At 33.8% G+C, this 24,568-nt stretch overlaps 1 protein-coding gene across 3 annotated transcripts in view; it reads left to right on the plus strand.

Moving 5' to 3' along the window:
* Positions 1-24,568, plus strand: part of RIMS2 (regulating synaptic membrane exocytosis 2) — a gene marked incomplete at its 5' end in the record, with an annotated part of 477,503 nt that overhangs the window by 311,729 nt on the left and 141,206 nt on the right. For all 3 annotated transcript variants that reach the window (XM_083865898.1, XM_083865900.1, XM_083865899.1), the window contains 6 exons: positions 1,596-1,752; positions 4,947-5,063; positions 15,087-15,152; positions 15,734-15,841; positions 19,548-19,613; positions 22,192-22,254. In XM_083865898.1, coding sequence (XP_083722024.1) covers positions 1,596-1,752; positions 4,947-5,063; positions 15,087-15,152; positions 15,734-15,841; positions 19,548-19,613; positions 22,192-22,254 — 577 coding nt within the window. The remainder of the gene's footprint in view (positions 1-1,595; positions 1,753-4,946; positions 5,064-15,086; positions 15,153-15,733; positions 15,842-19,547; positions 19,614-22,191; positions 22,255-24,568) is intronic.

Genomic DNA, 24,568 nt, shown 5'->3' on the forward strand with positions numbered 1-24,568 from the left:
GAGTGAATAAACATCCTGTTTCAAACACAGATAAAATTTCCCCTGTCTTGCCTTTGGTGATTTCAGAATTATGTTTCACTGCCCCCCTGTCAGTGCTTATGATATTAAATTTACTTTGTATATGGGATAAAAGTCTTTATTTCATTACTGACTCTTAGCTGATGATACACACAACATGATTTGGCTGCTGTGTACTGAAGAGAGACTATGTGATCCTCAGCATCATTATATTAGCGTAATATAATGATGATGTGCTTTTTTTTCCCCTTTATGTACGCATACCAGATGTACACAAAGCAGTTTACATCTAAACACAGGAGGAAGAAGTTATTTATGAATTAGGATTGTTTATATATCCTTGGTTGTAAGGCCATACAGTAAATATGAGTACTCAGTTGAAAGTATTGAATATCCTTGGAACAATAAAATGGAATGAAATTAATAAGATTTTGTTTAGGTCCTAATGAACATTTTCCAGGAAGAAAAATAAGAAAAATCATGGGCAGAAGATTCTTATACTCTTGGAAGATTCTCATGGGAAAGTATAACAGTTGCATGAGCCAGAATTTTTCCAGTGCCGGGTGGATCTCTCTAAGTATTCTTTATTTTGTTACTGTCTTCAGAAAAAAGAAATCAGTTATATCAGTTGTCATAGCCACCAGGAAATCTCTGAAGACCTATTCCTGCTAAGCATTGCAATCAGGTTAACAATTACAAATCTTCGGTTTCTTATCATTATGTTTTAGTATCATCCTCACAAAATTTGGGGAAACCTAGTTGAAATTGCTGTATATCTAGCATCTTTTTTTACACAGAGAGTATTGCACCATGGGGCAGTGAATTCAACTTTTTCAATTAGATGAAGACAATAACTTTTAATACATCCAGCTTTTAAAAAGGATTTTTGTTAAAAGTCTGTACTAAATGTCCATGTGGTAGCCTTTTAGGCCTGTGTACTTTGGAGGCTTTTGCTTGGAACATTTATGCCTCCTATTAGGCTGATTCAAGATTAGGCCAGGGTGCTTGCTACTTGTGGAGGAATTGTGTTTTTTAATTCAGAATTGTGGATGAAATCTGGTGTCATTGAGTCATTGTTATTTAATTGTTTCTGAAATACAAATCTTTCTTGAATCCAATCTCATTATTTAACTCCATGGTAGCTTCCTATCCCAAATTTGTAAGCTAAATTTTGGATTAATTTTTAATTATGGACATTTCTATTTCAAAAAACATTATATACAACATTTGCAATATAATTTTAATTAAAAACGCAATAATTAACTTTTTTATTCTGAAGAAAAATCAGTTTGTGTTATTATTAATGCATCATATTAACCATAAATGGTAAGTCCCCGGTTTGGTGCATGGTATTAATTTCTATACTTTTAAAGTATAATGGTAGGAACTGTAATTGTACTTAAATAAAGCATAACAACAGGAGTCAACTTTATGTACATATATTTTATTATAAAACCCAAGAATGATAACATTCTTGATGAAATCCCATCTTCTATTGAGTTTCTCACTGCTACAGATATGGCAGGAAGCTGAAAAGTACCACTTCAGATTCACTGAATATTTGCATTTCTTTTTAGATTACCGACATAATGGGAGAGATCTTCAAAGTTCAACATTGTCAGTGCCAGAACAAGTAATGTCATCTAATCATTGTTCTCGATCAGGGTCCCCTCACCGTGGAGATAGTATAGGACGGACTAGATCGTGGTCTCCCAGTGTCCCTCCCCCACAAAGGTAAACTCTTGTCTAACTATGCAGTTATATAAATTAAAGTAGTGCTGATCTTGTACCAATACTGGAAATAATCTCCAGATTTTCAAAATGGCAACAAATTGGTTGCATCTTACAAAATTAGGTAAAGCCAATAATGTTTTTTTCTTATGTTAGAGTGATGTGCCTAATTGATATATGTCTATGTTATTTATGGTTTATTGTTACTATATTATTTATTATTATTATTATATGAATACATAATAGTATCTTACATCTACCTATTAATATCTAGCCTTTCATCAAAATTCAGCACAGCCCAATCTAAGGAAAGAAAAATATCTCTCCATATTTTCATTTTCTAGAGCTATTTATAGGTGCCATGTTTTATAGTATATGGTAGTTTGATATTTCCTTAGTATTTGTATGACAGTGGATGTTTTCAACCCTTTTATTTCTGTAGAATTAAGATTCTGGGATCCTTTGCTGCCCATAGTAGCTTCCTTTCTACTGTTTTTTTCATACTTCTAAATCATCAAAAATAAACTGACAGACATACAATTTTATAGTGAAATATATCAACTCCTGATTGTGGAAGATCTCTGATAATTATTTACCTTGAGAAAATTAGACCAGGAAGTTTCTTCCAAAAGCTAGTACTTCTGGATAATGCCTAATAATTGACTTAATACTCTGTAGGATGAGCTTTCTTAAGAGAAAGGAAGCAGAAGGACAGATGTAAATGGGAATGAAGCCCGTTTTCCAACACTATTGTTGCTATGCATGAGTGGGTTTCCAGATGATGTAATTCAGTTGAAATGAAAGAGGAAGTTATCTCTTTGGTCTGTAATGTTCACAATTCCTATTTAATACTGAAGATCTGTAATCCAATATTTCCTGGCAGGTACATGTTCCTCTCCCTTTCTTGCAGTCATCCCAATTCTCTTGTGTTGTGCTTTCTTTTCTGTTATCTTTGTTCTTCTTGTTAAGTTAAAATTCTCTTGACTTCATAATATCTTATTACGTTTTTACTTACCATTTCCTCTAATGGATGTAGTCTATATGATATCATTTTGCATTAGTGAGATATTAGGATTCCAAATTATCCCACATCATCTCATACAGCTAACACATTTTGTGTTTCTACTTGAAACCTAAACCCATCTCAAACCAGATCAGCCTGACTTGAAATGAGACATAAATGGTAGACACAAATAGGCCTCTTCTGATTTTTACTATACTGATTTCAGCCTAAGTAATTGCCTAAGCTAAATCTCCAAAGGTTATTTGTCTTGGATATAGACATAAATGTGAGCAAAATATCTTTGTGTGTGTGCTTGTGTTTTTATGTTTTTCTGTCTGCATGCATACTGTGTGCATTTTGGGCAGAACTTTTACCCAAGCTGGTAATTAATGCTTGTTTAACATAATTGAAAAATCTACTTTTCATTTTCTTGTAGTCCTGGATTTCTTTAAATGTTAAAAATCTCTTGCTTTTTAACTTTCCTAAAGCTAAATTTTTAAATATAGGTTTGAATTTTTGCAGCTGTTTCCTACCATGTCAGAATCAAATGCATTATTTGTATATTTCCCTGCCTACCAACCAAATAAATTATTTGAGGGTTGGTTGAGCTCAGAAAATTGGGTTATGAGAGCTTGAGGATTTGTAGAAGAAAAGTATAATCTATGGGTTACAGAAATAAACTTTTTAGCTCTACTGAAAATGCAGGTGTACTCTGGAAATCTGTAAGAATTATCACTTACTTTTGCACCCTGTTCAAGTGAATTTGTTATACATGTACTGCTGCTAACTGCAGTGATCATTCTGCATGCCCAGAGATTTCCCGTTACTGACACTTCTACAGGCAGGGTTTTTTGGGCCATAGAAGTGGCTTTTATTTCTTAGAAATCATTTTGCAGTTCTCAATCCTACTTAATTTTGTTAAACTCCACCAAAGGCCCACTGCATCGCAGGTGACAAGAAATTATTACTGCTCTTGTTACTCTTTAGTAGCCAGAGTAAACTCAATATTTGGATTCATGAATGTCAGAGTGGAAAGTGCTTTATAACAAATGATGTGGAGCTGAAGGCAAAAGTTTATGTGTAATGCAACATTTTTATAGCACTTTTATGCAGAAATAATGTCATGCGAGCAGCAGTAAAGGATACATGTACAAGTTAGCACTAGTCGGAAATTGTTAAATGACAAAAGATAAATATGACAGGTACCAAAAGGGCAGACAAGGTAACAAGAAAGGAAAGGGGAACTGGGTGATATAAAACCAAGAAAAAGGAAACTGAGGCTCACACTGCTACAGATTGCAGAAAAGGACAGGAGACAGAAGAATTTATTGGTCTAAACTTGAACTCGTGTGGAGGGAAGCATCCAATTTATTTTCACATTGATACAAAACAATTGTGTTTTCATTATTCAATAATTATTACAATCAATCATTTTCTCCTACTTTCCTATTTTTGTGGATTTGTTTTACAGAGCACAAAAAGTAAAGTTTTTGTGTGTCAGTAGGTATTGATAGATAAACTGAGCAAAACAACGGGTAGGGAAATCTTTGGTCTCAATTAGTACAGGTGATTGGTGCTCTTTAACCAAGCCTGCACTATGGGTACCACTTACAGTTAATTAAATGGTTATGGATTTTTTCAGATTTTTTGCTAGTGAGATTACAGAGTAAGTTTTCCAGGGCAAAACAAGCAGCTATTTTTAAATTCAGACGACAATGTTTTCAGCAGGCTGCACTCTAGTGTAACAGCCATAAGTCCCCACTGTGTTTTACTACAGTTTATATCTTTATAGTGAAGCCAAAATCAAGAACTCATGAAAAATTGCTACAGTGTATGTTTCTGTCAGAAACGAATTTTTGCTTGAAGTCTGGAAAGAGTAATGAAATGTTGTGAAAGATTAATATTTTTAATGAAGAAGGAAATAAAAGCTTTCCTCTTATTTCCAGAAGAAACACATTGGAACAAAAGAGAGAACTCTATCCCTATCATGGACTTGCCACCATTTTCTAAATGAGAGTTGTTTTTTTTTTTTACTTCAAGATTTAAAATTATTTTACTTTAAATGTTTATAGAAGTCTGGTCAGCTAACAGATCTTGTTACCAATGTGATAGCTGATAATTGTCTGTACAAACCAGTGAGAGGATGTCATCCAGGCACGCTCAAAACTCAGAATGTGATGTCTTCTATCCTCAGTCGGAATGTGGATCAGGGACTGCGAGGGACACGATCTATGGCTGCGCATTACAACACCCTGAACCGCATGGACAGACACCGTGTTATCGATGACCACTACTCCCCGGACAGAGAGAGGTAAGTATGCTGGAACTAGAAACAGCTGTACCCTGCACACATCAACGTGAGTAACTTCTCTGTGGTAGCTTGCTACAGGAAATTACATACCTAATCCCAGAGATTAGCATTTCTCATTTATCCACTGGTTATATGACATACATTATAAAGTATCAGTGCATGTAAGGCTGACAAAACTGTCCAGTGAGTGTATGTTTGCCAAGAGGGAATCTGAAAAATCTACAAGAAATGTATAATATAAAAGTTGAAGAGCTTAGTTGTCCTTTTTTATAAAAATATTTTTCTGTGTTATATTAGTGAATTCTTTAATACTAAATATCTTTTTTTAAAAAAATCTATCAGTAGACCTGGTCTTTTTTGCTTCTGAATAAAGAGGCATAAAATTAGATAATTTTGGCTCAGTGTTAATGTAATGCTCCTGTCAGATACAGTGTAGTTCACAGATGTAACAAAAGTATATTCTAGTACTATGTTCTTTGTCTTTGCTCAATCTTCTGAGACACTTTGTAAAAAAGAAAAGAAAAAATGATTAGGACAGCATGTATGAAATCAGAATCTTTGTGTTTAGAGGCACATCTGACCATGACTAATGTTTTGCCTAATGGAACTTCCCAACAGTAAGCAGAGCTTTAGCAACCTCTATGAATTTTAATGATGTAAAAAAGAATTGCAGCAATAATTGAACAATGTAGTTAATTTTGCTGAATTAATTGTGGCAATGACTTTGTGAGATGAAAAGAATTGTTGGTCTTTTCCACCTCATTGTCTTTGGGTAGAAAATCAAAATAAAAAGCATTTATTAACTTTAATTTTTAAATCTTTCAGCTTTTTTGCAGCAAGTTGAAATCCCTGCACTTTCTAATGAGAGGCATAATTGCTAGCTTTTGTCTCATTTTATAATTGCATATACCAAGGAGTAATACAGATATACTTTATAATCTTGAGTAATATATGACATGTATTTGAAGTGAATACTTTTACAGATAGCCATTACAAGTTATTCTTCAAGTGACATCAAAACACATCTTTGGGGGTTCTAACTGTAACACAAAGAATTTGAGAAATCAGTAGCTTTTTGTTAGCCATATTGAACAGAAAACATTAATATTTCTTAACAGACCAGTAATATGATGGGCAATGATTGTATGGAATGCAAGACAATATTTTTCAGAGGATTATAATATTTTAATTTCAGAAGATAAAAATAATAATTCATTGTTCCCAAAGACATGTTACAAAAAAGTATGAAAAGGAATTAAACCCCGAATCTATTTAAAGTGGTTAGTAATTTAATTTGGTGAATAAAAAAAGTCAAGTGGGCAAAAACAAAGCTAATGAAAAAACAGTCAAGTGTTTATCATCCAGAATAGTGACTGTATTCATCACAAGTACAGTAGATCATAAGTCAAACTCCTTTTTGCATTATTTAATATTTCTGTTTAAATTATGGAAAAAATATATTCAGTTGTTTCATTAGAATATGATTTTCCTATTATAGTATGCTATTCAAGACAATAACTTGAAGATTCTGAGCTGTTTCCTGTAAAGATGATTACAGAATGCTTTTGAGATACTATGTTATGTTGATTTTTAGACCAGTCATCCCTGAAAGAGGGTCTAAACTTGTGCTTAGAGTCTGTATATGCCTTATGGAATACTGCTGCATCTGCTCACTGTACAAGCTCATTTGTTTTCTCCCAGATAAATGCATAGCTGTGAAAGGTTGCTCAAAGTACTGTGCCACAATGTTTTTCCATCTCTTCAGTCAAATAATCCCTGCTGGACTGACTTGATTTAGAGAAAAATAATTAGGTTTTTTAGAATATGTGAGAAAACAATGTCAGGTTTTTGGAGATGACCATTCTAGATTAATAGGTGTTTGCTTGATAGGTATGCTCTGAATATCTGAGCAGTTTTATATGTTGTCTGTATTTTCCAAAACAGAGAAATTCTCCTCTTTACACTTGGTGAGTGGTTGCCTGTGTAATCAAATTATTGACTAGTTATGCCTCTATTGCCACATATAGTGTCTGAACAGGAAAATACTATTTTAAAATTATTATATTTTTTTAATATTCATTGTTAATTTGACAGTGATTTTATGCATGGAAAGATTATTAGATTTGAAATTTTTTAAATGAATATTTGTGATGCTGACTCTGCCATATAATAAAAACCCAATCATATCCCTAAAGTAACTCTTTAATAGTATTGTTCCTGAAAACTTCTGGAACTGCAGGCAGTTGGAGAAAGTTGAAAACCTGCATCTTTGTATAGGTTTGTAATCTCTCTACATGTTGTCCACACTTGGCTCTGAAAACAAATCACATATTTCCTTCCTGCAGCTCTGATGGTTTCTTGTTTCCATGCAACAGCTTTTAAAGATGCTTGCAGAAAGGGCATTTTGAAACACTACTGTCTTATAGATATGCTCAGTTGCTAAGTTAAAGTATGACTGAGAATATGAGTAAGAAAATTTATTCCTCCCTTTTCTAGATAATTCAGCATTATGTTTTCTGACGTATGTGGCAGTAAGGAGTTATTTGAAACCACACACAAAAAGCGTAATCACCTCAAGCCTAATGGCAATTTAACATTTCTTCTAAATTGAATGCTTAGTTAGAATAGAAAATAAAATTATTTTTAAAAATCCTGAAAGACACATTTTTTTTAGATTTAATTGGAGATAATTTTAATTTCAAACACTAAACCCTTAAATATGTAAAATATGTCTATTACTTTTGTATAATGTAAAGGTAAATTTATAGTTTAAATTTTTTATCCGTTGCTGTATTAACTAAAGAGTCAAATTGAACTCTGTACATGCTAACCCAAGGTGAGAAACCATGTTAATTTCTTACCCTCATATTTAATATAGGTCTACTACTTAATTGTTATCAAAATGTAAGCGGTTTTGTGGGTACTCAGGCTCTTAGGAAATAGCCTAAATTTGTAATGTAAAGAAATATGAGTGCTTATGACCTAATATGGATCCAAGTTGCTTAAGAACATTTATCTGTAATGGGATAACCTTGTAAATGTCAGTTTGATATGTTTTAATTAATTTCTTTAAGACTGACTTAACTCACTTGAGAAACTGAAATCAAACGATAGAAACTATCCAAGAACATTTTGGAAGCAGTTGGAATTAAGCTCAGAGTTTTATATTCAAACAGTCAATATAATTAGGTGAAGTGGAGGAAAAATGTGAGAATCTTAGCATAGTTCTAGAAAGAAAAAGCAAACAACAAACCCACCTGTCTTGGTTTGAAGGACAGGTGTCTGCTAGGCAGGGGCGGGGCCTCCCTTGGAATGGAGAAATCAAACCCATTCTCTCCAAATTATTATAATTTAGAAAATTAATGGGCTCTCAAGCAGAAGTATGGGGATAGGAATAACACTTCTTTACTATTATGTATAGCAAGGCAAACAAACCACAACTGCAGCATTAATACCGAACAGAACCAGGAGCCCAGTTACAGCTTCCCTGACCGCAGGCGCTTTCCCCTTTGGTGCAGTTCCGGTTACTGCCGGCAGGGGCGCTGGTGGCTCCCGGTGGGCAGGGCAGGTGCGATGATCCCCCCGCGGCTGCAGGGGGCGCTGTGGCGGGGCTTCAGGGAGCATGGGGTGATGGCGGCTTTGGCCCAGACGAGAAGAGATGGATCAGGAGCTCCGGAGTTGAGGCTGAAGGTGCGGGAGGTCTCGGCAGGCAGGGGGTGTTGGCTACAGAGTAGCGAAAACTTCAGAGCAGTGCCAAAGAAGCAGCAGAGGGACAGAACCACAGCGTGTCACCCAGCACAGTGACAGCTCCCTCCTCTGGTGAGGCAGGGGATAACAAGGTCCCAGTCCAGGGTCTGCTCCCAGGGGACAGAGGCTCATCCCACACCACAAGAAACAGGACCAAGCTGGACACCTGTAGCAGGATTGAGTTCTTTTCCCCAAGCAAGCAGCTACACTGCTCTCCTCCAAAGGCTCAGGTACAGTGAGAGAGTTTCCCCTCTCCTCCCCGTCTGAAGCACCCGGCCATCAGTGCCTTAGCAACACAAAAGGGAAAAAATCCACTGGTAACAAGAAAAAAAGGAAAGGAAAAAAACCTCAAACCCCAGCACCACCAAACTGTATTTGTGTGTTTCTTTCTGAAAGATAAATCAACAGTTAACAACAAACACCAAGACAGTGTGAGAAAATTGTACTCAGGCTCACAACTTCAACAAACTTAGATACTATTTAGCAACTATTAATTTCACTATATCCAGTATCCTATCAGGGTGGGTTCTCCCTGTGGAATAACAGTGCTAATGGTGAATTTAGCATAGGTATGTTAAGCCAGAGCATTCTGGGAATGCCTGATTCAGTCTTGCAGGAGAAATGTGTGAGAAAGCTCCTAAAGTATAAATGCTTTTCTGGGAGGCATTTAAAAGAAAACAAGAGAAAAGGAAAGTTACCCACTATTTTTTCATCAAAGCTATGGCACAGTTTCTATTTGAAAGAAGAAAAGTTGCTACCTGTTTTCTTAAACTAATAAGGTAGACATAAGCATGGATATTTAGAGAAATATTGTCCATTATTTTAAAATCACTTCAAAGATGTTATCTGGATGTGCTGGGACAAGTAGGACTGTCCCACCCCTGTTACTGAGAGGAGATTTCACTCACATATTTGAATACACACTTTTTTTTTTTTTTTTTTTTTTTTTTCATTCTGTTGAAAGCATGTGGCTTGGATTTTTTTAACATGAAGTAAATGTTTAAATACATGCCAAAAAATTCCGTTTGCTATAATCAAACCAGTGAAGACCAAAATAATTCACTACAACGAGCCTTTTACATGTTAGCTAAAACACAGTGTAAATATCTGCTTCTATTATTTGACACAAAATTAAAGGTGGCAAGAACAACATAAATTTTACATTTCTAAATTTCATCTTAAACCATGCAGTTGCTTTATCTATGGGTAGCAGGCTTTTAATCTAATACTGTTATTAAGTAGGTGCCAGATTAGGTCAAACTAGGAAAAGGTTTTTTTGATACATTTTTCCATATTAATACTGAAAAGTACAGATCTTTTTTCCCAAGTCTTTATTAAATACACAACTGAATAATATGTAATTAAGTAGTCATTTATTTATCATTTAGTTAAATTTTACTGTAAAATCATATAAATGCAAAGATATTGTAAAATATAAAGGGTTTCTGATCCTTTATTTGGAAATTTTGGGATAATTTTTTCAGGTTTCAATTGTGTGTATCATATGGGTAATGTTCCCACATGGGGATATGTAATGTCACTGCCTTGCTTCTTCAAATACCCAGTAAAGTAAAAGAAATGCATTGCTGAAATTTTACTTATAGCTGTGTTATAAAATGTTTGCATCAGTTTGAATATCAATAATTGCAGTGTTTCTTTAAGTTCTTTTTCTCCTTTCAAATCACTGTTTAATTGCACAATTATCTGCACCACCCACCTGGTGCCTCCATGAGTCTGCTGAAGGATTATTATCTCCAACAGGGGTGTCAGAGTAGGAAGGTGGTAAAGAAGAAGCTTTGAGCCAAATTTCAAAAAAAAAAAAAATAAATCCCACCACCAAGAGTCATAGATATATTCCTCAGAATAAAATGCACAAAAATACCCTCCAAAACAACAACAACCAAACAAACAAAAAAAACACCCCAAAAAAGCAGTTCTGGTAAAAGACTTCACTCTTGCACCTTCAGAGCAATGATTTAAAATGTAGTATGGGAAGCACTGTGATAATGTGATACTGTTTTTCTTATTAAAAGTCATCTTGATTGAATGTGTCAGCTCACAAATTCTCTACTGATGATTGCCATTGTTTCACAGCTAAACTCTTCAAATTGTCAGTTACATTCAGATGGAACATTTCTAGGATTTCGTCTATCCCAGGAGATTAGCTGAAATTTCTATAGAATCAATGTAACAAAAAGCATCCATACCATGGTGGAAAAATTGTTGATGTTTACAAGTAAAGAAAATATGTTTTTTTCTTAAAAAAACCCCAATTATTAACTAAAACTATTCTAATAATATATTCAGTGAATGTAGCAGGGGAAATGACATAACCAGTGCTTTATTCTTGAATGGCATTTGACATTTTCTAAGAGTTAATAGCTTGACTTCACATTTTATTCACATAGTTTGTTGGTGTGATTTGCCAGGTGATTGGGAAGCAACATGGAAAACATTCTACCACAGAGAACATTAACTGTTGCTTTATTCTGATGAGAATATAATCCTTTAGAATGGTATAACTGGGCCGTGGAAAAAATAACTATTTGTAGTAGTTGCTTTCCATTGTTGAAATGAGTAAGGTGCTCATAGAGCTGCACATTTTCTCTGAATCCACATAATTTTACTAGTTCCCAGCTCTTTTTCTCTTGAACAATTCTGTGCTCAACCTCACAGTCAATGTGATCCGAGGCACAATTTTTTACCTAATTCCTTCCCACAGTAGTTTCCCTAAATTTCATGTGGCAGCTTTCTCTTTTCTACCACTTTCAATGGCTCTTGCCCCTCTAAATTTCCAACTGATTGACCCCAAGAACCATCTGTTTCTTATTCTGCAGTCTGATTAAGCTCATTTCTATTTTATCACATTGCTAGTTTTTCAGAAAATTGCAACTTGAGGAATTGGGGTTAAAGGTAAATTCATACCAGTAAAAATTACATTTATTTTTTTAACAATTTAAATAATTTTATACTTTTCATAGATTTAATTTGTTGTTTCAGTTGAAAAAATGTAAAGGAATGTTACTAAAAATAGAGACTAATACTATTGCCAATGATACAATATATTGCTTTAATTGCAATCAGATAACACACTGGAAAAAAAGCTGAATATAAGAATAAACAGTGATAGGAGGAGAGAAATTTCTTGCGTCAACTGAGTTTCATTCATGTAGGCTCTAACAGAAAGGAACACAAAGACTTGTTTTGCATTCAGAATTGTTTATGGATATTCCAAGAAGCACGAGGGTGTAATAATACACAGTATATTGGCCTTTCTACAAAAACAGTTGGGAGTCTACTGCCCACTCTAGCAGGGAAGCTGGAATGCCAATCAGATTTTAGGACCTGATCTCAGAGAGTGAAAATTGAAAGAAACAAATTATCTCCTAAATGCCTCTTCTTTACTATTAAATAAAATATCCCAAGCAATAGAGAACAGTTTAAATTCCCCTTGCATAGGAAGAACAGAAAGGTATTCCATGAGGCTCAAGTGAGGCACTCAGAGCGTGTTTTCAAGTGTGCTTCTGAGACTCTTCTGGTATGTTAGGCCTGGTGCTGGATACACTGATTTCTGTTTTCTTACTAATGGTTCACTGAATTTTGTATGATAATGGACAAATAGGTGAGCATATCAGAAAAATTGTAATTTTCTGTTCACTTTAAGAAAAGGAAGGTTAATCCTGTTTACCTATATACCTGGCATCTTTTCATCAGAACAGTGGAAATCTCCTTTCACCTGATACAGTGTGGAAGGGGATGGGTGTGTATGTGTGTATAATAATGATCATATTGCAAAACCTATAATGCTGCCTTATTAGACTAACTTCATTATTTTAATATAAGTAAAATGAATTTTTGCTGCAAATTTTCTGTCTATTCTATCTGTAACAAAATAGATGATGTTTCATAAGTCTGTGAAGATGTAGGTTATATTCCTTTTCCCATACCATCATTTGACATATTTCAGCCATTCTTCTATAATGTAGGAAGTAAAGAATGTGTGATAAGAGGCTAGAAATCTAAAGCTGGGTTGCCAAAAAAAAAAAAAAAAAAAAAAAAAAAAAAAGCGCTGGAATTCTTTCATCATATTAAATACTGAACTGAATTAAAAAAAAAAAAAAAATGGAAAAGATTGAGCTCTCTGCCAGAAATTCCAAAGAAAAATTCCCAGAATGTGGTAAGGACACTGGAGTTCTGAGTTTCTACAAGTATTAGAACAAAACTTGAAACCAGAAATTGGGCAATCAACATAGTTTGGTGGAGATAGGAAAAGTTGTAAGAACTGAAATCCTAAGCAGAACATGAACTGATGGTGTCTCATTCACATGCAAATAAGTGAAGCGAACAGTCTGGGGTGTTCCTCCTTAAGGACAGTAAGTAATCTACATGCAAATAGCATGTGCATTTCCATTGAATTAATGTTCTGCAACATACATTCTGCCTGAAGTCCTAGTTTTGTTTAAGATGTTGATTTTAAAATGATCGTTAAATATATTGTATTTATTGATGTCATATATTTTTCAAAGACTACTGGGGAAACTTGTCAGCAGTTCACTTAAAAGATAAAAGGCGAAGTGAATTCTTAAAATTAAAATGTCATCTACCAGCTGGAAACACTTAATTGCATATTAATACTAGAGCATGAGTTTTGAGGTGTTAGTTTCAGGGTTACATCTGGATAATTTAAAGACATATTCATGTGGATGTAGTCTGGCAATGTATTCATGTAGTGGAGGTAATAACCTGGTGTGCAGTTGTTTGCCATCATCGTACATTTAGCTCCTGGTGGATAGACTCCTACATTTTTATTTCATTGTTCTTCCTGTGGGTGTGCAAATATTCCAGAGAAAATTTTAAGAACATGGTGAATTATTTTTTAATGTTTCTTGACAGCATGATGACTGTCAAGCTGCTGTGGGGTTGACTGCTTTTGAAACTTAGGTCTTTACATTAGTTTAAAAACATCCATAGTTTCATAGCTTGCAGTGTAAACTCTCTGACTATTTTAAAAATTATGAGTCCTTCTTCGAATTTTAACTGTACCATGTCAAACTGGGCCTTTTTGAATTGTGTACAGCTCCTCATTCTTGTAACAAACTGCAAAGTTTAAATTGCATAATCAGGGATTTAAGTTAGTTTTTTATACTTGAAGCTCTTCTTTTGCTTTTATTTGACAGAAGTGAACACAAAGACATCCTGTACTATGTATAATTGACCTCATATAAGGAATATTTTCATGTGGGTGATGGTGAATTTTATCCTCATGCAAAAGAAGCAAATATAATAAACTTAGGCAATATACCTACTGGTAAAATGTGTTTGATTCCTGGAAAAACATTAATCATAAGAGATTTAAGATACAAGAAATAAAAATGAAGGATGATGTTTTCCATATTTCTTGTGAACTCAGTTTACACTTCCAATGTGAGCGGTTGTGATTAGACTTTCCTTTGAAATATCCCAGCTTCAGGGAAACTGTAGCTAATAACTCTTTGTTAATGGTAAACCCCTCCCTTTTCCAAACCCTTTTCCCTGTAGTGTGTGCATATATTTATATTAAAATCAAAATGGCGTTTTCTATTTTCGATAATTGGAGAATATCTAGTGTAACAAATATGTTTAAAATATATAATTTTTGACGTTGTTTCATAATGCAAACAAAATATAAATAACTTAGTTTTATTATTTTGAACTGCATTTGGGTTTTTTTGGCATATTCTGGTACTGATGTCATATCTCTTCATTATTTATTTAAATAATGAAACTTTTTGATCTAAGTTCACCTTTTATCACAATATGGTCAGTATTAGGAGAGCCTACACTTAGAAATGGGAAAGCTCTGGAGCTATGTGGGGACAGATTTACAAATGGTGGTAGCCTTTCAGACAGATTAGGCAAATCTCTTTCAAAGATATTATTCATACTAAAGTTATGATTGCCTTCAAACAAGGTACTCTGCCTTCAAACAATTGGTAATCTGACTACTCGAGTTGCTTTCAGAGATTTATGCATATTTTTTCCTAACTGAAATACTGTAAAAATCCCAAATTTTAGCTATCTTCTTGATCCATAATCTCCCACTGGCTTCTCAGAATAAATATGTGAATCATCTAGATAATTTCATCTTTAGAACCATAAAATTATATTTTGTTAATAAATGCAGCAATCTTAGCTCCTGTATTCTCATATTGTAATGTTTTCTGTTTTGTGTTGTGCATCATTCCTTCTCCATCTTATTGTCTCATATCTGTATTTTTCTTTCTGCCATCACCTCAGTCATTATGTTACTTTACCTCGTTCCCGGTACACCCAGTCCACAGATCACCATTACAGGGATGTCAGGTATATGTTTTCCTCTGTGTGACTATGTGTGGGTAATGCATGTACTTCTGTGTACCTACATGTCCACTTCTGCTTTTGTTTGTCTGTGTATAGTGGTAGAAAACGTAGAAGTTGAGTTAGTATCATCATTAGGTTTGTTAATATGGTGTGTACACAAACACTGGGTAATTCTTCATGTGGTTCACTTGAATATTTTCTGACTGCCAATAGTCTATAATTGATGGTCCTCAAAGACAATGCTTTATTGACATCACCCTGATGTCTTTTAGAGAATATATAAAGGGAATAATTTTAACCAGCAAACAATAATACTGTGATTTTAATATTCATAAAATCATATATGAGGGGCTGTGCTAAAGGTTATAATAAAACTGGAGAGTGATACCTTTCTCACAGTCTTGTAGCTATGAGCCAATATACTTTCATTTTTAAAACTAGTTTTGCAAAGTTCCCTGAAGTTCCAGTCATGTTTTGTTACAGTGTTTTGTTCTGTTGCTGACATTGCTTGCTTTTCATATTGTTTTGTCTTCATTTCATCTTTTTGTTGCTTTTCATTGTGTTCACCCGTTCTGTTTTGGCAGCCAGGATCACACAATGTATCCTCTATTTTGTGAAGATGCAATCAGATTACTCCGCTCCCGTACGATGTGCCGTACCTATTCTGAGGGTGCTTACTATGATCTTGAGAGGTATAACTGATATGGAGTCTACTATTAGCTCTGCCACACTGACACTGGCATGTTTGATTTCCAAACTGAGAATGTGGTCTGTGTTTTAAGAGATAAACACATACAGTGAATATATTTTATAATACTCTGGTTATGTGTGCATCTTAAAACTGACTACTTGAGGCCAAGTAAATCCCAAGAGGTGGTAAATAGCTTTTCAGAAGCCAGTTTTAAAATAGGTTATATGGATATTATGTCTGTGTCTTTTATAACCCTTATTTTTGCTGGAATTTTCCAGAGTGCTTGTAGCATTTATTATTCTCTTTGAAATAACAAGGAAAAGCCTATCTACTTCAAAGTACACAGAAAGAGTGTCTTTCTGAAATCTTATATTTTGCCTAACTGAAAAATAGAGTGAAAAGTAAAAGTGTATGCTTATATAAGCTTATGTTGTGTATCTATTTGTATACTGCATATTCTGTGATTTAAGAATACTTGTACACACAACACCTCTGTTTGATTGCAGAACATCACAGTTCCTATTTACACATGAAATATATGGAGAGAGAATTTGAGCCCATAACAATTTCTGTGAAATAATTTGCCACCTGAAATACAGTGGTTTCTAACAGATACTGCTGAAGTACTATAATTAAGATATTTTCAGAAATACTGCAAACTGAAAGAGTTTACATAGTTTTGTATAAATAGAAATAAGAATATTGAACCGAAAACTGCGAGCCAATAAAGAGGAAGGGGTGACTTCAGATCAGATACAATGGTTGATAGAGGTATTGCTTTACTAAAGGGGCCATATAAAAATTTCTAAAGCAATAAGTAAAGAACTCTTTATATATTAACTTCATGGCTGTCCTCTGGATATGAGTCTGAGAAGTTTGTAATTTTTAAGTGAATGTAAGATTACTTTTGGATGAAGAAACAAAAAAAGATCTGAAAAATCCTTTGAAAGAGATATTGCTTTTTAAAAATTCTCCAAAGCTATAGTATATTAGACATTTTAACATTTAGAACTCGGTCAAACATTTGTTTTGAAATGATGCTCTTTTACATGAAACCTAATAAAGAGTTCTGTCAACATGAAGAGACTTTGACAAGGAGAGGAGTTTTTTGTTTGTTTTCTTAAAATGCATAATGAAATGTGGTAATTTGTATGCAATTTCAGTAATTAATTTTATATACTTTTTTGCCCTGATATATATATATATAATTTTTATATTCTTTAATACATATAATTAATTTCTATATACTTTGATATATATAATTAATTATTATATACTTTTTTGGCCTCTGATTTGCACTACTTTATCTGAACCTGTTTCAGATTACTGGTTTTGTCTGTGACAGTTTGGATATTAGTGAAAGTTGGAGCTTTTCTAAAATTTTCTTACTTTGAGGTTCTTGACTTATAAATCTCAGTCTTTGTTTCTGAAATTAATCTCTCAAAAATAAAGTAAAATCAATGAAAATAAAGAGCAAAAGTTACAGTACTTCATAAAGATGAAAAAGCTAAGATTTAAGCAGTGGGAAAATCTTTTCCAAGGCTTTATGGAACAGAAGGCTATTAAAGCTGATTCCACCCAGGATCAGAATTGAAAATCTGACATGAAGTGGAATATTTCTAGCTCATTTTTAGAACAGTATCTTGAGATTCCTTGGGCCTAGAAACTGATCCTGGATTCTATGGTCCTCTTGAATCCAGGCTGCCTGTGAGTAACATAAGTGTTCACGTTACTTGCATCATCCTACCAGATATGAACTCCTCTAAGAACCTCACAGCCACAACTGTAGTTCCTAGTTTATCATCCTCTTTGTCTTCCTGTATTCTAACAGCAATTTAAGGATAATTCATAGTGTAATTGTTGTCCAGTTTCTCCTTACCTATTGAAAACCATGAATTTTCTATTCCTAATTTTAAATATATGAACAATTACTTTTTAAACAATATTTCATCTTTTATCTTTATACTTTTCCCCAGTTCAATGCTTACTCTAAAATACATTATTTTGTAGGCCAAGGTGGTATTCCTGTCTTTGTTCCGCCTTCTTAATCAATGTCTTGTTGATACCAAGCAACCACGTCTCTCCCTGTCTTTTACTTTCACTTTATCACGCATACGAAACAACTTTCCAGTTTCCACTATTCATCAAAATAGCAAATATTTTTCTGTATAGTCCAGCATTCAGGAAAGAGTCTCTCATTTGGGACAGAGAGTTTTTATCTCATGTCACTCTGAATCCATCAGTGTCCGTGTCCTGCTGGCAAATAAATCATATAGATGTATTAGTCAAAATTACTAGCCTTTGTTATTCATGGCTCCTTTTATTGCTTCTCTTATAGTCATTCACAGCCACCCCATTAACTCTTGTGGTCTCTTCTAGCATTGTTTTCCTTGGTTTTGTTGTTGTTGTTGTTTTTTTTTTTCTTTTTTTTTTTTTTTTTTTTTTTTCCCCACAGAGCGACTACTTGGCTCTCTTTCATCTTTTCTCTGAAGTTTAAGTTGATTACTGTTTATCTGATAGGATAGACTTCAGTTCATTTGTTCTAGCACACATTTACATTATCAAAAACCTTAATTTCTGAGGTCATAGTTAGGTTATGGCATTCATAATTTTGATTTTCTGATAGTCCCCCCTTTTCACGAAGTCCATCTCTTTCCCTCCCAAAATGAACAGCAGCATTGACAAGGTATTTACTCCAGCATATGCCTAAGAAAGGCAATAAGCACCTGTGCATCTTCAGTGACTTCAGAGCCCTTAGGACCTGGGGACTTCCCAAGAACATCCTGCTGCTCAGTACTGCACCCAAAGTTCCCTTGACTCTTCAATATTATAGTCAGCAAGGTAGCACCAGCTGGTATCAGTTCACACTGCTGCAGCTACTCACACTGAATGTACACAACACATCATGGCTGGATATGCTGAGCTTTACTTACACTTTTATTTATATCTCCCAGTTCAGAATCCTACAGAGTTATATGGGCTAATTCATAATCTGACAATAACACATTTTAAATTGTCTGACACACACATGATCTCAATGACAAAGTAATGTTCTCAAGGATCTTATTCTTAACCTTTTCATTGTGTTTAAAAAATATTAGCAGTTCATTACAAATAAAATTATGCTGAAAACCTCAATATATGAAATTCTTTCTCAAATCACCTACCCTAGAGCTCAGCTAAATTAGCAAGAGCACCACACTATGTACAATTTATTTTTTCCACTTAGCCTTTGAGGTTAGTGTTTGTAAAACACCAACCTGGTTTGTGTATATTTTGTGCAGGATGTGAGGTTTCTTTCAGGCAGAATTTCTGTTGTTTCAATTAAGGAATTTGGATTTTGCTTCCATTTTCTTTCCTGATTTTGTTTTACTCAGCAGACATTTTCTAACATCCAAATCCTACTTTTGGTGAACATTCTCGGTTGTTCAATTACTACTTTTCTGCCAATGTAAATTTTTACTTCTATGTAAATATGTGTGTGTTCATCAAGTGTTATTAATAAGTTGTTAAATATTTATGAATAGAATTTGAAAGCAGAAGTTTAAATTTATATATTAGAAAATTTATGTCCAGAGTATAAGTCTGAAATGAAGATAAATGTGCTCTATCTTCATCACATCTTAATAATACAGTAAGGAAATACATAATGAAGGAAGCACCCTCTGAACTGTCTGAAATATCTGTGCTATTTATTCCATATTCAGGAGGACTAGGCAGGAGAGAAGAGTGCCTAATTCATATTATGATGACACAGCCTATACTCCTGAAAGGTATTTTAATTTATATAGCAAAAATAGATAGAGTTGAATAATAAATTTTTATAAAGCATAGTCTAAAATTCTAATTGGCCTAGACTAATGATATTTAAATTTACAGTGCACTTTATGCCATATCTCTCTAAATACAGAACAACTAATCTCCATAGTTTTAAGTACCTCATTTTCTTTTTAGCCCTCCATTAATTTGGCTTCAGATTTTTTTAAGCATAATTCTTAACTTGGAAAATTTTTTATTCATTAAATGTGGGAGGAAATCTGAATGGTATAAAGGAGCTTAAGTACAGCTGAAGGTTTTTTCTCCACTTAACTGCACCATAAATCTAATGGCTAACCTTTTCTCTCCCTAGAAGTGATTCTAGGACAATTTAGAGTCCTCAATTTCATTCTCTCAATAACCTGAGTACCCTAAGATGGTACTCAGTTTTTTGCATGTTGTTGCTCACATTGACTTAAAAAAGGACTAACCAAATACCTTCAAATTGGTTTTGAGTGTTTGCCATGCTAAGAACCAAAGTAGTATTGTTCTTCCTAAATTTTGTATCACAGAGAGCATAATATCACTAAGATCTGACATGTAATCTGAAAAGTTTTGGAGTGTCTCTGGAAATAGTTATTTGACAACAGCCTTTCATGTTTAAAGAGCTAGGCCAAAAGTGAAGGAAATCCGAAGACAGGAGCAAATCAAGTTCTTCTCCCTCTTTGCAATTAGATGTTTTATACTTCTCTGTCCAATTTTAAGTCAATGTCTGATTTTTGTCAACACTATGGGAACAGGTAAAGCAGAGACTTTTTTCTAACTAATAGCAAGAGATTTTGGTTTTGTTATTTAAGAATTTTGATATTTTGGTTTCATATTTAAGAAAAAATAAAGTGCACTGCAATTTTAAACCAATATTTATGTATTTATGGCGTCTGCAATAAAGTAGTTTTATCAAAAACTCTTACCTAATATACTGATTAACTGGAGAGACTGCCTTCAGTTTTGAGGATATGGATTATCAGGCAGAGTGTAAAGATGTACCTGTCATTCTCTAGCAGTATTCTAATTTATATGGGATTAAATCTAAATCTAATCTAAAACTCAATTAGATTAAACTAAAATGACCTTCATCCAGCAATTGATCTGGCTATAAACCATGCAAAAGAAACCCACCCCCCAAAAAAACCAAAACAAAACAAACAAACAAACAAAAAACAAACAAAAAACCCCAACAAAACAAAACAACAACAACAACAAAAAAAAAAAAAAAAAAAAAAAAACCCAAAACAACAACAACAACAAAAAAAACCCACAAAAAACCAACCAAACAAAAAAACCCACCACTCCCCATACCATCCAATTGGACATAGAAGAAACAAGGGCAGCTGATTGACATTCACATATATTGCACCCCATATGGTCTTCCCTCAACATAGTATCCAGGAGATGTGGGGTTATTAAGTTTGTAAACATACTGCAAACCCTCAGATTTTGCAGTGTGAGAAGTCTGGAGAAAAGGCAGGCAAGCGAAAAATACTGCTGTGATTCCCAGGAACAGACTCATGAAAATTCTTGGATTGGTGTATTCAAGCAATTGAAAAGTTTTCCTTTAGCCTATGGCTAATATTTTAAATACATATAAATTATTTTTTTTGTCCAAATTGATAATATGGTGGTCTCTTGACATTTTCTGATAATCCCTGTCTTCTCACTAACTGTCATGTGGAAATCGTTGAGCAGAGACAACATAGGCATTCCCTGGCTTTTCCCTAGCAAGATCCTAAAAGCCCAAAACTCCAGAGATTTAGTTGAAACTCCTTAACCAAATGGTGGATGATTTGTAATCTAGTTTTAATATACTGGAGTAGTGGCACATAAGCAGTTTCTCCCCTGATTTCTTAAAGGAACTTTTTTGGTCCCATTATTTATTTTCTCAATAGTTTTTCTTAAGATAAAATACTTCTGTATGTGTTTTTTGTTGTCTTCAACTGATTTGCTGAAGTGATGCTGCAAATGCTTTGGCAGCTCATATTCAATACCTGGAAGAACAATGCCACTATAAAATTTAATTAGTTTTTATTGTTGCATCATTGAAGTGAATTTTCTTCTGCTTCTTGCATACCTGTGAGAAGCCAAGTACCCTATCAGATAGAAAAAAAAAAAAATACTACAACTGGAAAGGTCATGTATTTGAAATAATTTTTTTAATTTTTTTTTCTCCAAAATTACTTTTTTTTATTATTCTACAAGCTCAATAGACATTGAAAACATGAAAAAAAATTATGTATGAAAAGATAAGGGATAGATTAGTCTTTATGGAACTAAAATTTGTGGATAACTGCTGAAAATACTAGAGGTGAAATATAATAATTGTATAAGGAAAAAAGCCCTATAATTTTCTTGGTGTTTGGTTTTGAAAAAGTTGGTTTTCTTCATACCTGAAAGAAAATATAAAATGTACAAAATTAATTGAAAACGTTTGGAAATCATCCCATTTTGTTGAGAAGTGGTCATGTCACATGAATTAGAGTGCTAATAGTAATACATCATTTTTTAATAACACTTCTTTATTTTAACTGCATTATAAAGGTGGTACAATGGTGCAAGTTCATGGGCAGATGATATAGTCAATGGTTCAGCTGAAAAATATGGGTAAGTAAAGAGTGTAGTGTTATAGATAAAACTAAAATGTATTTGGGATCTTTATAATGAGTTCATTTATAATTGTACCAAATTTATTCCTAATAAATGTATTTTTCTTGATGTCTTTCTTTCTTGACTCAGAACTAAGGCATTTATATTCTAGTCTTTTCTCCAAGATTAAACTGTTTTATTCAGTTACAAATAGAAAAAGAACATTAATTATGTTGGAACTATTTTTAAAACATGTTCTCACTCTTTGAGGCTGCTTTAATGAAAAGGGGCTTTTTTATGATACCTGCCTATGTTTGCAGTGTTGGGGAAGGTGTCTTTGAGACTTTTTTTTACTTCTAGAAATAATCCCAGATTATCTGTCTAACCTGTCTTCCTTTTTGATTGATGCATAACCCATGTAAAGTGCTGTGTACATTGCAATCTTTAGTTTTTCCCAGTTGTAGCTGGCTTCTGATCAAGAAAGCACAAAAAATTTTCTTGCTTTTAGTTTGTTTACTTCGCTGCTTTGCCCTCATTTTCTTATTGTTCTTGCAAGATTTTTTTTTTTTAACTTTACTTCCTTCCTTTGTGGATGTGAACAGTGAACCTAACAGACTGTTAAATTGAAACTTAAAAAATCTGACAAAACCCAGAATGAATCCATCACTATTTTAATGTGGGCTTCTCTCTTCTTTAGAGAGGAGGGGTTTGTGAGGGTCTTTTGGCTAAACATTAGTGCAATTGCAGAGACGTGAGAACATTTATCTTCTGTAGCTTTTTGAACCACAGTGCCATTGTTCATTGGCTCTTCGTTTTTAAGTGTACAGCAAGGGCCATACTTATTACTTCATCCTGGAAACTGCACGAGCATACTGAAAATGAGCAGTGTTTAAAGAAGGCTAGAAACTGCTTGGTCTAACTAAAGTGTTTGCTTTTGATGGTCATGTGGAATAGTCCTGGCTTACTTCTCTTTTCTATCTTTTAGTCCTAAATAGATATTAACATATGCAAATATCAGGGGTAAATATCTAAAAATAGATTTCTAGCATGAAAAAGAAATTTGTTACTACTCTCTCTCTCCAGTTAAATTTAGCTCCAAAAATGTTTGATGAAAGAAAATAAAAGATAAAATCATTTGCTGTGAACCATGACTTTTAAGTAAAACACAAGGCATAGAAGACATTTTCATAGAATAAAGGCTGCTGAAATGGATCTGATTGTGTATGGATCAGTGGATTTAGAGAATGCCTTTAACAGGAACTGAATGCTATTTTGCGAATTCATAATTTAAGAACTTGAAAGATAAGAAAGTTTTGCATAACTGTAAAACTCCTGTTCAAATGATCTGATTGAAATCCTGGTTTTATCAAGAGACAAAACTCTTGATGTCAGAGAGGTCAGAATTACAGGTCTGTTGCCAAAAGTTAAGATAAACATGTAGCTGCAGTATGTATACACAATAACTGCATAGTTACAACTCTGGTTGTGGTAATTTACTATTTAAACATCTGACATATTTTTGGTTTTTAAAAATGTCACTGAAAAGGAAAAAGCCAACTACGTATATGTGCCATATATAAATAAAATTATATTTAGGATTTGAGGAAAAAAAATCCCACAAAATCCATCAAGAACCAAGTACTTCTCATATTTTGCATTTAATACTGCACTTTAAAAGGCATATTTAAGTGCATGCTTAGTTTTAAGTCTATAACTACTTTGATTGATTAGTCTATAGTCTAGGTGCTCTGCTGAACTACATTTGAACATTCAAGCTCTATTAGAATTCTTCTTTTTCATTGATTCTCTCTCAAGTTCCTCTATGCATTGTCTTATATACCACTATACTTACTCATGAGACACAGGTTCATTAAAACCCAGGCATGTTACTGGTTTTGCTCATACATTATGGTATAATATTCAAGTTGAGTGGGTGAAATATTGCGTTCTGAACTGGGAAAAACTGTGGAATATATTTATAGTATAAAGCTGAAAGTGTTACATTTTGGAATATTTCCAGTCCTTTAATGGAAGATTAGATTATTATCTGGAGAGAATCACTGCAGTAGATTCAGTTATAAAACTGAGCTGCAGTGAAGGAGAGGAGAGGATTTCAGCTCTCATCTTTAAGAATTTTGAATTCCCAGCTTTTGAATCCTAATCAGATTTATCATGATCTTCAGTGAGTCATCTCATGAACATAGAGATGCATATTCCTGCAGGGTGATTCTTTTATATGTGTCAGTTGAGGGTCTGTGTTAAAGACGTTGAAAGTTAGAAGTAGTTGGCAAAATACAAGATACTATGTAATGTAACTGGCTATATAAGTGAA

This window comes from Zosterops lateralis (genome assembly GCF_965231275.1).
Source record: "Zosterops lateralis genome assembly, chromosome: 1".
Lineage (NCBI taxonomy): Eukaryota > Metazoa > Chordata > Aves > Passeriformes > Zosteropidae > Zosterops > Zosterops lateralis.